This window comes from Microtus pennsylvanicus, chromosome 11, assembly GCF_037038515.1.
Source record: "Microtus pennsylvanicus isolate mMicPen1 chromosome 11, mMicPen1.hap1, whole genome shotgun sequence".
In the NCBI taxonomy this organism is placed as follows: domain Eukaryota; kingdom Metazoa; phylum Chordata; class Mammalia; order Rodentia; family Cricetidae; genus Microtus; species Microtus pennsylvanicus.
This window is the reverse complement of record NC_134589.1, coordinates 31,236,675-31,247,805: the sequence shown is the minus strand read 5'-3', so window position 1 is coordinate 31,247,805 and position 11,131 is coordinate 31,236,675. Positions and strand designations below refer to the sequence as shown.

Below are 11,131 nucleotides of genomic sequence, written 5' to 3'. Positions count from 1 at the left end.
CAGAGGTCAGAAGATATTATCAGAGTCTGTGCTGGAGTCTGTGCTCCACAGTGCATGTATGGAGGTCAGAGAAGGACATGCTCACACCACAGGGACTACCAGTGCATATCCCTGGGAATGGCTAAGCTAAAAACTACCGAGGACATGGGGTCACTGGAACTTGCCTATATTATCAGTGGGAATAAAAATTGTCATAGTCTAGAAAGCTGCTTTGAAGTATCGTGAAAAGGTGGGTGCGTAGCATATTTACCTATCATTCCTAGACATTACAAATATGATACACTCAACAGCTCCAGAAAATTTGCAAATGTGTCTAAGATATAGGCGTGGAGAAGGTGAAATTATGGTGGGTTATCGGAGTCTGGCTGGGCCCGAGTATTATAGCGTGGTGATGGAAGCAAGGCCGGAGAAGATGAAGATTAGAGAGGGATGATGTGAGGACAACTTGCCCGGCCATTACTAGCTGTAGCTGTGAAGGAGAGGTGCTGCCAGCCAAGTTCTGCACCCACAGGGAGCTGAGGTCTGCCAATAGCCTGAACAGATTCCCCCCCAAAGCCTTCTGAGAGGAACGCAGCCCTGCTGACACTCTGGATTAATCCCAGCACTGTTTTCTAACCTGCAGAACTGCAAGATGACAAATCCGTCCTGTCTAACTCACTATTGCTTGGGATAATTTGCAATCGCAGAAATAGAAAACGTATACAACATGTGATCGGGTAATTCTTTAGGGGTATTTTATCTAGAGATAGAAACATTTATGTACATGCAAAAAATATTTACAAAAACTCCTTTCCAGCCCCACCCCAAAATTCCTGGAAACGGTCTAATGAACTTCAGAAGGTAAGTAACTCATCAAACTATGATGCGCTCGCACAGTAGGAGAAGTTATGGATGTTGATGGTGGCTGCGGAGCCCCCTCATAGTCTCTAGGAACTGCAGGGTACAGATGTGGAGCAAAGGCCAGCTCCTAGATGCCAGCATTCATCTTATCTTGATGTGGTGATGGTCAAATGTATCTATGCACGTATTGAAATTCACAGGACTGTAGGAGTCTGTCAGAAGTCCATTTCTCTGCATGGTAATTGAAAAATAATAAACTCACATGATAATAACCTAAGCAACAAAACAGCTAAACAGCTCTCATTGCTGACACTTTCTGGGAAATTCCAGGCACAAGGAAGAAGCAGTCCTTTCTCTTCATGTTCTCAACGCCCCTCCCCCTTTCTAGTTGGCGTTCCCAGGAGACTTCCTCAGGTGATTTCTCCTCACTGGAAAAGCAGACCTTTGCTTAGAAAGTACCATTGCCCTTTCTAGCAGGAAACTGGGACTCTTCCCCTTATGGGTCCAGGGGTCCTTCCTGGCTTGCCCTGCCTGGCACTGGAACCTTCATTCTGAAAATCTGAACAATTAGTCACTCAAGTATGGCCCTCCAAAGATATGTCATGTACATAAACTTCAGTTTTTCATGTATGAAATAAAATCTTTGCCCTCTCTCACCAGGCCATATAAATTTTAATTTGTAAATTCTCTATAAATGTGAGCTACAGGTATTATTAGGAACATGAAAATTAGACTTGGGGTAGTCTTAGCATTTTGAAAAGGGAGAATGTTATCAAAGAAAGGTATGCAATTAGAGAGACACACACACACATATAAACAGAAATAAGAGTATATATCTATGTATCCATATATATATATATACATAAACATATACTTTGTGTGGTATGTACATTTTATTTCCTTCAGGTTTTACTCATATCCAGTGCTTTACCACTTAAATAAATAATTCATGCATTTAATTAGGGACCAGTTTTTTATTGTTCAGATCATCAAACAGAAACCTAAAGTTGACACTCAATTTAATGCATGGATTCTCTCTTGGGATGGATGGCAAGGCTGCTCACTATGAGCCAAGAGATCTGACTATAAATATCCTTTTGTCTGCTGTTTCACAGAAAGCCCAGGCTGGACTGCCCATACTCCAACGAAACATTATTATCCATTTAATTTGTATTCTTTTCCTTGGGGGAAAAATGCTGATGGAAGGGGATTTTCTCCCCTATGCACTAGAACAGTCGGGAAATCCAGTGGGGCTAGTTATATATGGGATGATTTCTGCACTTTCGGGTAACTATGGCAATGCACAGCCCCCATGTGCCAAGCCAGGTTGTCAGGAACGTAACTAATTAACTTTGAAGAACAGAAGTTTGAGTGCACTTGCCTCGAAATGCACCAACCTTGTCTTTGGCTTTTAGGGTTTATCATCTTCCCTTGCACACCAGTCATTCTGCTATGAAACCTTGGGCACATCAACACTGTCTGAGCATGTGCTTTAAAACCTGTCACGGCAACCAAGCTGGGCGTTTTATGGCCACACACTTCCTTGTCGTCAAAAATCTATTATGTTCCCAGCATTAGTGGAACTAGTTAGTACAGACATGCTTAGTTAAACTCTCAGCTCATTTTCTCTTTTATTTAACTTGTCTTTTCTTGCCAGAAACAGTTCAAAGAGGTTGTGAAAATTATAAATCACTTTTACTTTATTCTATAAATATTTATTGAATTTTACCTAGTGTGAAATTAAACACACACCCACATCCACACACACTATATGGACTTTGATGTAAAGATCCAGGGTGTAGAAGGTGAGACACATGTTCTGTGGAAATTCAGTAAGACAGACTTTTTAAAATTTGTTTGTTGGTTTTTCAAGACAGGGTTTGTGTATCCTTGACTGTCCTGGAACGCCTCTGTAGACTAGGCTGGCCTTGAACTCAGATTATGCCTCCAAAGTGCTGGGACTAAAGGCATGCACCATGACCACCCAGCAAGGTAGAGACCGACTGTAATGGAGGACAGCGGCAGGATTTTAAATTATAGTGCCTCCAAATTAAGTGACTTAACCTCCAGAGTTTTGGATAAAAGTGCCCATAACAATAACAGACAATAAACAAGATACCTGAGTCTTATTTCCACCTTGTTCTCCTACTGAGTTACTCACATAGTTGCTAACATTGAGTGGAAAAGCCATAGGGAGAGTTGGACTTTTATGACCACATAGAGGATGAACAAAGCAGGGGTAGAGCCAAGTTTCCAAGACCCAGCAACTCAGCTCTTCAGAGCAAACTGTATCTGCGACCGACAATCACTTCTCTTGCTTCTTGGGTGCTTCCCTTGGGCTGGAAGTTTTTGCTCCAACATTCTGAAGTGGGAAGATTAGCTGTACAAGGCAGTGAAGAAATGGTGTTGGCACAGTGATAAACCTGAGCATGGGAGGAGGAGACTCGTAGCAACAGCTTCAGAGAATGAGTGGAAGAGGAACAGAGTCTTGTGGCTAGGGAGATAGCTCAGTAGGTAAGGGTTCTTGCTGCACCTGTGTGATGATCTGAGTTCAATGCCCCCAGAACCCTTGAAAGAAGAATCAGGCGTGGCAGTGTGAGTGCCTACATGTGCAGCAAAGATTCCCCTGGTCTGCCAGCCAGTCAGTCTAGCTGAAACAGCAAGGCCCAATGAAGGGCTTCATCTCAAGGAAGCAAGGCAGAAAGTGATGGAGCAGGATGCTGTATGTTCTCCTCTGGGCTCTGTACAAGCATACGGGTATGCTTGTATTCCAAAGAATAAAGGAATGTTACAATAAACAGCAAGGAATCTGATGAAGGAATGAGGCGGGAGAAACTTCCCAGATAGAGCAGGATACTTGAGTTCTGTAGATGAGAAATGAGACTGGAGAGAAAATTAAGAGTTCAGGAAGAAAAGGATGCTAGGGATGTAATGAAGAGGACTAAGGGGGAGGGGGTAAGAGAATCTGATTTATGCTTTAGGAAGTTAATTCTGAGAGGTGTGAGGGCTAGGTTTATATGGCCAGGTGTGGTGTAGAAGAAGAAAGGCACGGACATGAGAAAGATCTGGAATCAAACAAAGAATGCTTCCAATCTTGGAAGGGAATATATTTAAGAAATGTTCTAGAAATAGTATATATCTTGCTTTTTAGTTATAATTCACTTTACCTACAAAGTGGCACTCAACATGTACCGGAGACCTGTACACGACAACACCTATATGACAGACACTGTGCTATATCCCTAGACTATGTCAGTAAATGAAGGATATGGCTAGGGAACAAAGTTTTTTTTTTTTGTTTGTTTTTGAGGCAGGGTTTCTCAGTAGCTTTGGAGCCTGTTCTGGAACTAGCTCTTGTAGACTAGGCTGGCCTTGAACTCACAGAGATTTGCCTACTTTTGCCTCCCTGAGTGCTGGAATTAAAGGCACGTGCCACCACCAGCTGGGAACAAAGTTCTTGACTGACAGTGGTCTTGGCAAACTCAGTTCCTTCCTCTCTCTGTTTGCTAAGTCCTGTGGGAATATCTTGGTTTGTTTTGGCTGTCGTAACAAAGACCTTAGGCTGGATCATTTACAACCAATAGAAACGTACTGCTTGCCGTTCTAAAGGCTGGGGAGCCCAAGACCTGTGTGCCTTTGCCTTCAGATTCAGTGTCTGGTGTGTCCATGATGGCACCGTCCTGCTGACAAGGCAGAAGCAGCCAAGTTTTTCCTCACAGCTAGTGAGGTGAAGTACTTCCTAGCCGCACACAGGAAAGCCTATCTTCGTCGCACAGGGCTCTCAGATCTGCTTTGGGATGCATTTATCATTTCCAGCTTCCCACTGCACTATGGGACTGGCACTCTTTAAAAGAGCATACTTTTGTCTGGTTTCTTACATCGCATCTTTTCTTGAGGCAATGGATGTTAACGGGACTAGTTGTTTAACTATGTGATAAAGGAGGGAAAAACAAGTGGAAAAGGCTTTGGTTAATTCCAGTGACATGTGCTTTGCATAAAATGCAAATTACTTGAGGGCTCCAGTCACATGTGTCCTGCACTGCACCCCTAATACTCAACCAAGTGTGTGATACTTGGTGTTTTAGTGAATAAACCAACACAAAGGGATGAGAGCTACACTAGAAGCCATGTCTCAGTCATGGTGGCACATTATGGATACTATTTAGCAAACACATGTTGAACATCTACAATGTGGCAGGCACTATGCTACATTCTGAAGGTGAATAAGGTCAGCTAACTTCCTGTCCTCATGGAACTTGGTCCGTTATCACTCCCATTTCCAAGGAAGACAACAAAACAACATCCTGACAAACCGCTGATTACCACAGGACAAAGAAACAGGTGGGGAGGCAGAGAGGAATTTGGCGAAGAGGGAATAGGAACAAGGGAGGTATTTTATTCTTAAAGACTGTTGTTTTATTTTTAATTATGTATATGTACGGCTCTGTTGTGTGAGTGTGGATCCCTGCAGAGGCCGGAGGTAGTCACTCTCTCTGGAGCTGGAGTTAAAGGTGGTTTTAAGCTGCCTAATATGGGGCTGGGAACCCAACTCCAGCCCTGTTAGAGCAGCTTTGTGCTCTTAACTGCTGTAACCACGTCTCTTTTCCCAGCGGTGGTTTTGATACAGCTGCTGATCTGAGTGTCCAACCTGCCCTGGAAGAATAGAAGTCAAATCTAAAATTAGTTAAACAAGGCTGACGGTAAAAAGTCAGGTGAGGGGCTGTGGAGAGGGCTCACTCAGTGAAGAGGAAGAAGGAAGACCTCTGCTCAATCTCCCAGAATCCATGTGGAAGAGGCACTGCATGCTTGGGATCTCAGCACTGGAGATGGAGAGGCAGGAGGGTCCCTGGGCTTACTGGTCAGCCAACCTAGGCAAATCTACAAGTCCCAGGTTCAGTTGGAGACTAATGTTTTAAAAAAAAAATTTATGGGGAATGTGATTGAGGAAGACACTCAACATCCACCTCCAGCCTCCACATGCTCCTGCACACATGCGCGCGCACACACACACACACACACACACACACACACACAGCAGGGGGTGGGCAGGAGGGAGGGAGCTTAAAGAAAATCTAACACCGCATTTAGTATTTATAAAATCATTTTACTGATACAATGATGTTATGTGTGAACAGCTATGGCTAAGACATCTCGGGTATAACATTTCTACAGTGATGCTCCACAGGCCTATTCTGTTTCATTCTTTAAATTCCACAGGCGATTTCTGGGCTTTTCAACATCTTGAAAATGATACACAAGACTGTGAAAGCTTGTATTGTTTGTTCAGTTCTTTCTGTTTAAGTATCATAAAAATGTCAAGTGTGTTGACCCTTCAAAAAGTTACATTTTGCTTACCATCGAGAAATGTCCCATTTCTCCCTAGCAAAAGGATAATATTTTCTGATTATGCAAGCACTTTATGTGTGTGCTATTTCATTCTCTATTTTGACAGCTGCCTTTCATTTGTTATTGGAGAGCCTCTTCCAGCATGTTCCTTCTTACCCTTTCCTAGCCGGGAGGTGGGGGGAACTCGACATTTTCCAGAATTATTCAAATTTAAGGGTTTCTTAGGAAACAAATTCCTTACTTCTTACCCTATATGGAAAAACAAATCAGTAGTGTGTGTATGTGTGTCCACACATGCAAATATCAGGTTGTTGAGGTCTTTAATTTGGGAATCTGTGCTACCCAGAACGATCCTAACACCTTGGATGACCGGGCGTCCAGTAGGTGCTTGCGTGGTGTGTGCTGAGTTGACCAGTCAGGGCATGAGGAAGTATTGCTGCTGTCCCACAGATGGAGACGTGGAGGCTCCTGTACTGTATGCGTAAGAGAGCATTCTCTCTGCTAGTGTAGAAGCCCTTTCTCGTCATCATTCTATGATGAAATCACAGTGGAAAACAATGGGAGCAGCCATGTGTTTGAAACACTGGCTTGTTCCCTGCCAGTCTCTCCTATCACAGCAAGCCAGTCTCTGATGCTAGAGAAACGCTAACACCTAACGATTAAAACACCCATGTTTCTAGGTAGGGATGGGCAGGCTCTCCTTTCAGTGACAAAACTCTGACTGTACTCTGTCACGGTGGCTCACTCACAAAAGTCTCCACACCAGAGACAGCAGTGTTTGAGTGTGGGGTTTTAAAGAATACCCAAATGTTCACTGTGACACTGTTACCGGAAGGAACTTAAAGCAGCCTAAGCTTCCATTAATGAGTTGCTGAGCACACAGACAATGAGTATTCTGAGGGGCAGGAGTTCATGCAGACGTTTGGAAGACAACAGAAATGCCTATATTGCTATAAAAGATGACTACAACATACCAACCCTTTAAAGGGGCGCATGCTTGCCCTTGAGGGAAAATCTTCATTGAAGTATTAGGGAATGGCAGCTTCCAGAAACTGAAATGGACTATTTATGTAGCTTAATTTATTTCCACAGTACTTTCATTTTTTTGAAAGGAAAATAATTACTTTTAAAATTCAGAAGTTAAAAAGTAACTATAATTCTGACTTTCAAGATCATTTTATTTTTAAAACAGCCCAAGGAATGGTTAGCTGTTGCCCTACTTTGCCCTGGTGCCCAGAGTGCTGGTCACGTTGCTGGAGGCTAATGAGCATTCTGAGGGAACAAATGAGTGAGGACAGCCAGGCCTTCCCTTGTCACTCTAGGAAAGCAAGACTTGCAGCAGAACTGACGGCCAATCCACTAAAACATGCACTGGGAGGGATGCAATCATATTTAGTTCCTAAGGCCCAGAATCTGAGTGGGCGAGTCAGAGGAGAAGCATTTCCGATGGACGACCACAATGATAGAGCTAATTTAAGTCATAGAATATCAACTTCCCAAAAAGCAATTCAGGGTTCTATCTGGACCAGAAACGCATCTGTACTGAGCCCTCTTGAGATTCTCTGAGCATCCGTCTCTTACCTGCCTTCTGGACAACATGGATACTAAAGAGGGAATCTCAGTGAGTGGTCACCTGACTCAGCTGATTCGGAGGCTGAACCTCCTTAGCTATGTTCCTATGAGAAGCTCAGATGCACCAGAACCTGCTGGAGTGCTATTTTTTCCTATGGAATTCTTTTCTGACAAACCAGGAAGTCCCTTAGGATTGAGTTCTGGAGCCTTGCAGAGCTGACTAAATCCAAGCAGTTTTGCCCTCTGGTTTAAAGAAGCCCTGGCATCAAAGACTTGCCTCGAGGTCCAGTATCAAGGCATGGGCATGGTGCGATCCATGGGCAACAACCACTTCTCTCTAACCCTAGGCTTCTGCACAAAAGGGGATCACTATGATTCTTGCCTCCTGGGTTGAGATAAGGGAGATGTACTGGGAGAAGTAACTCCTAAAAGAAGCTAGTAAGTAAGATATGCTCACGGCACACTGCAGTGTAGAGTCCTCAGGAAACAGCACTGTGAGTTTTATCGGTCTTTCGATTATGCATTTGACAGAAACAGAGAGGGAACGGTACAAGCGGCAGAAAGGTGGTGAGTGCCACACACACGAACACATATGGACTAGAGACTGCAGGCTTCGCGAGCCCATCTGAGCTTCCCTTCCAAACAGGGCAGCAAGCCCTCCAGTGGGGCATGGGAATCTCCTGAAAGGAATCTGCCTTTCACAACACAGATGCTCTCGTAGAAAGGGGTGTGGGCGCCCATTCGCCTCCTGGGGACAGAGGAAAAAGCTCCGTCTGGGGCTGCTCAAAACAATCCTCTCTGAAGTATCCTAGCGTCCAGCCAGCTGTGAAGACAGAGGTACATTTGCTCCAGGTGTTCTGTCTTTCTCAAGGCTAATGACTCCGTGTCAGTCTGTATTTGACTGACTTTATGTTTATCCTCAAGACATAAAGTAGGAATCCTAAGTGAATTCAGCTTAAATCCTAAGTCTGTAATGTATGCGGAGAGGCATGAGTGAGCACAATGCCCAGGTGTGTTCTCCATGTAGACTCCATATGCCAGGGAAAACTCAATGGAAAGCTTAGGAGCTAGTGACGGATGCTGGCACAGGTGCTAACTCACTTATGAAGTGCCTTTACATGGAGACTCTTACACTGTGTTCTCGGGAGCGCTAGGCTTGCCTAAGCAATGCTGGCCTGCTTTAATTGGCTTCAGGCCTTCGCTCTGTTACAAGCAGCCTGGGCAGTATTATAAGAGATACCTTTACTTCTATGGGCTCTCCTTAGATGCTCCTACTGGCCATGGTACCCAAGCATGGCAAACCACTGGCATGATCCAGGATCTTTATTATAGAAAATATGAGCTGTGGGACAAAGTCTGCTGGGAGGTCACAGAGCAGTCAGTGGGGGTCCAGGGGTGATGGGGGGCACAGAAGGAGAAGAGTGGGGTTACGAAGAGGCCATGATTGAGTGTGGGGTGTCCTCTAGATTGCTGTGGAATGCACAGCTGTGGGCCCAGCTGCATCAACAGAAGGAAGGTGCTCTGCTGGGCTGCAGGCTCCCTCTGGGAGGACAGTGGGAGCAGGGCAAAGGGGACTGGACATGGAATCAGGAGATGAGGCATGAGGCTCAGCCCTGGGTCAGGACGCTCTGTGTCTCTAATCACTGTTTCTCCAGTGCAAGGCATGAATGAAAACAACAGATCAGCCCTGGAGCCATCCTGTTTGGTTTAAATAAAATGAGGTTCGAAAGCGTTTTGTAAATGATAGAAGTCTCCTAGTGATGTAAGTTAGATTGTGTCCTATGAGATACAGATAAAATACAAATAATAAAATAGTTGTGTTCAGCAGCTAGTGGGGTAACCGTATAGCACCCTCCCCAAGTGTTCTCAGATCACTTTCCTAAGCTGTGATTAGAGAGGGGGATCCTCAGACAAAAGGACTTTCCTATGCTCATATAGCTTTTCAGTATAAAGTTTTGATATAAAAACCACTGCATCTAATACCAAATAATGAACTACATACTAAGTTCTATAGACCTCATTATATATGAAAAGTTACATGCATATAAAATCTAATTATATATGACTTTAACAAATGCAACTAAATTCTTTCCAAAGAACCATAGTGGCAGTTGATCTTTAACATGTGTATAGAAAACCACAGTTTCAACCTGACACCCCGTCCGGTAGAATGTGCTAGATTCCAGTTTCTCAGGCTGTGGTGTCTCGTCTCTGGTTGTGCACATGGACTGAAAAGCCGGAAACTCTGAAGCATCACTTCCCATGCAGGTAAGGCATCAGCTTTTCTGGTCTGTTAGCTCTCTGGGACAGTCCTCTTCGTTCTCCTCTGAGCAGGACAGGTTCAGGACACTCACCATGGGGTGGATCCAGGACGTGGTCTGTGTTACATGGCTTGAGAAGAACACGGAGAGGCGATTAGAATGCGAAAGACTGTCTTCCTACCAGCTAAACGAGTATTGATCCTGGGGACACTGCTTCTACCCAGTCGGCAGCCCTTGGGACAGGAAGCAGGTAGAACCAGATCCAGGAGTGCTCAGTCCTGGAGATGTTTCCAGGGTCTTTTGTAAGCATAAGGGGCAAATAAATGTATCACCTCAAACTCACTGTTGCTCGCCCAGTGTTGTCTGTGAGCATGTCCAGTGACTGCCTAGCCGTGAACACCATCTCTCGAGTCTGTCTCCTGCTTTCCTTTTCCAGAAGAATGTCTGCTACAATGAAATAGCTTCTCTGGTTCAGTTCTATTTCTTTCCTAATTCAGTCTCCACTCCAGCCCCGAGACTTCCTAAATGACAAAGCACTCACTGTCATTTACCTGCGAAACACTAGATTCCACCGATTCTGGGTCAAGCACATTCTACAGTGGGATTCTGGGCCACATTTCTCCTTCTTGGAGAGCTACCACACACTAACTCCAAAGAAGCAAATTCTCCTTAAGACTCCTCCATCTGAACCCATAGTCTTATCTCTAATCTTCCTATATTATAAATGCATGTTCAGTGTCAGCTACCTTGGGGCTCAGAAAGCTCCCTGATGGCAGGAACAATTTTCTCATCTCTGCATTCCTGGTGCCTGGTACATCCTCAGAACAAATGACTGGTGTCCTGAAGAGCATTGTGGGAAGAAGGGACAGGACAGAGCTGCTGCAATATGAACTTACAGCAGCTTGACAGCATGCATAGGACCTGCACAAGAGCTAGCCAACCGAAATCCCTGCTAGGTGGGGAGAAATGCATGAAGCCTCACCTGGCCGAGAAGCCATTGGCACCTGATGGACTGTCCTACATGCATGCATGTACAGACTGTACTAAGTAGACTTAGGGAGCTTAATGAAAGAAAAAGAGAACATATGAAGTTGGGAGGGAAACGTCATGGA

The 11,131-nt window shown here is 44.5% G+C and overlaps 1 protein-coding gene across 1 annotated transcript in view; it reads right to left on the bottom strand.

Moving 5' to 3' along the window:
* Window positions 1–5,926: 5,926 nt before the first annotated feature.
* Window positions 5,927–11,131, bottom strand: part of Stxbp4 (syntaxin binding protein 4) — a 153,221-nt gene continuing 148,016 nt past the window's right edge. Inside the window, exon 18 of the mRNA XM_075991116.1 lies at window positions 5,927–10,149. Within this exon, the coding sequence (XP_075847231.1) occupies window positions 10,035–10,149 (115 nt within the window). The 3' untranslated portion in view covers window positions 5,927–10,034. The remainder of the gene's footprint in view (window positions 10,150–11,131) is intronic.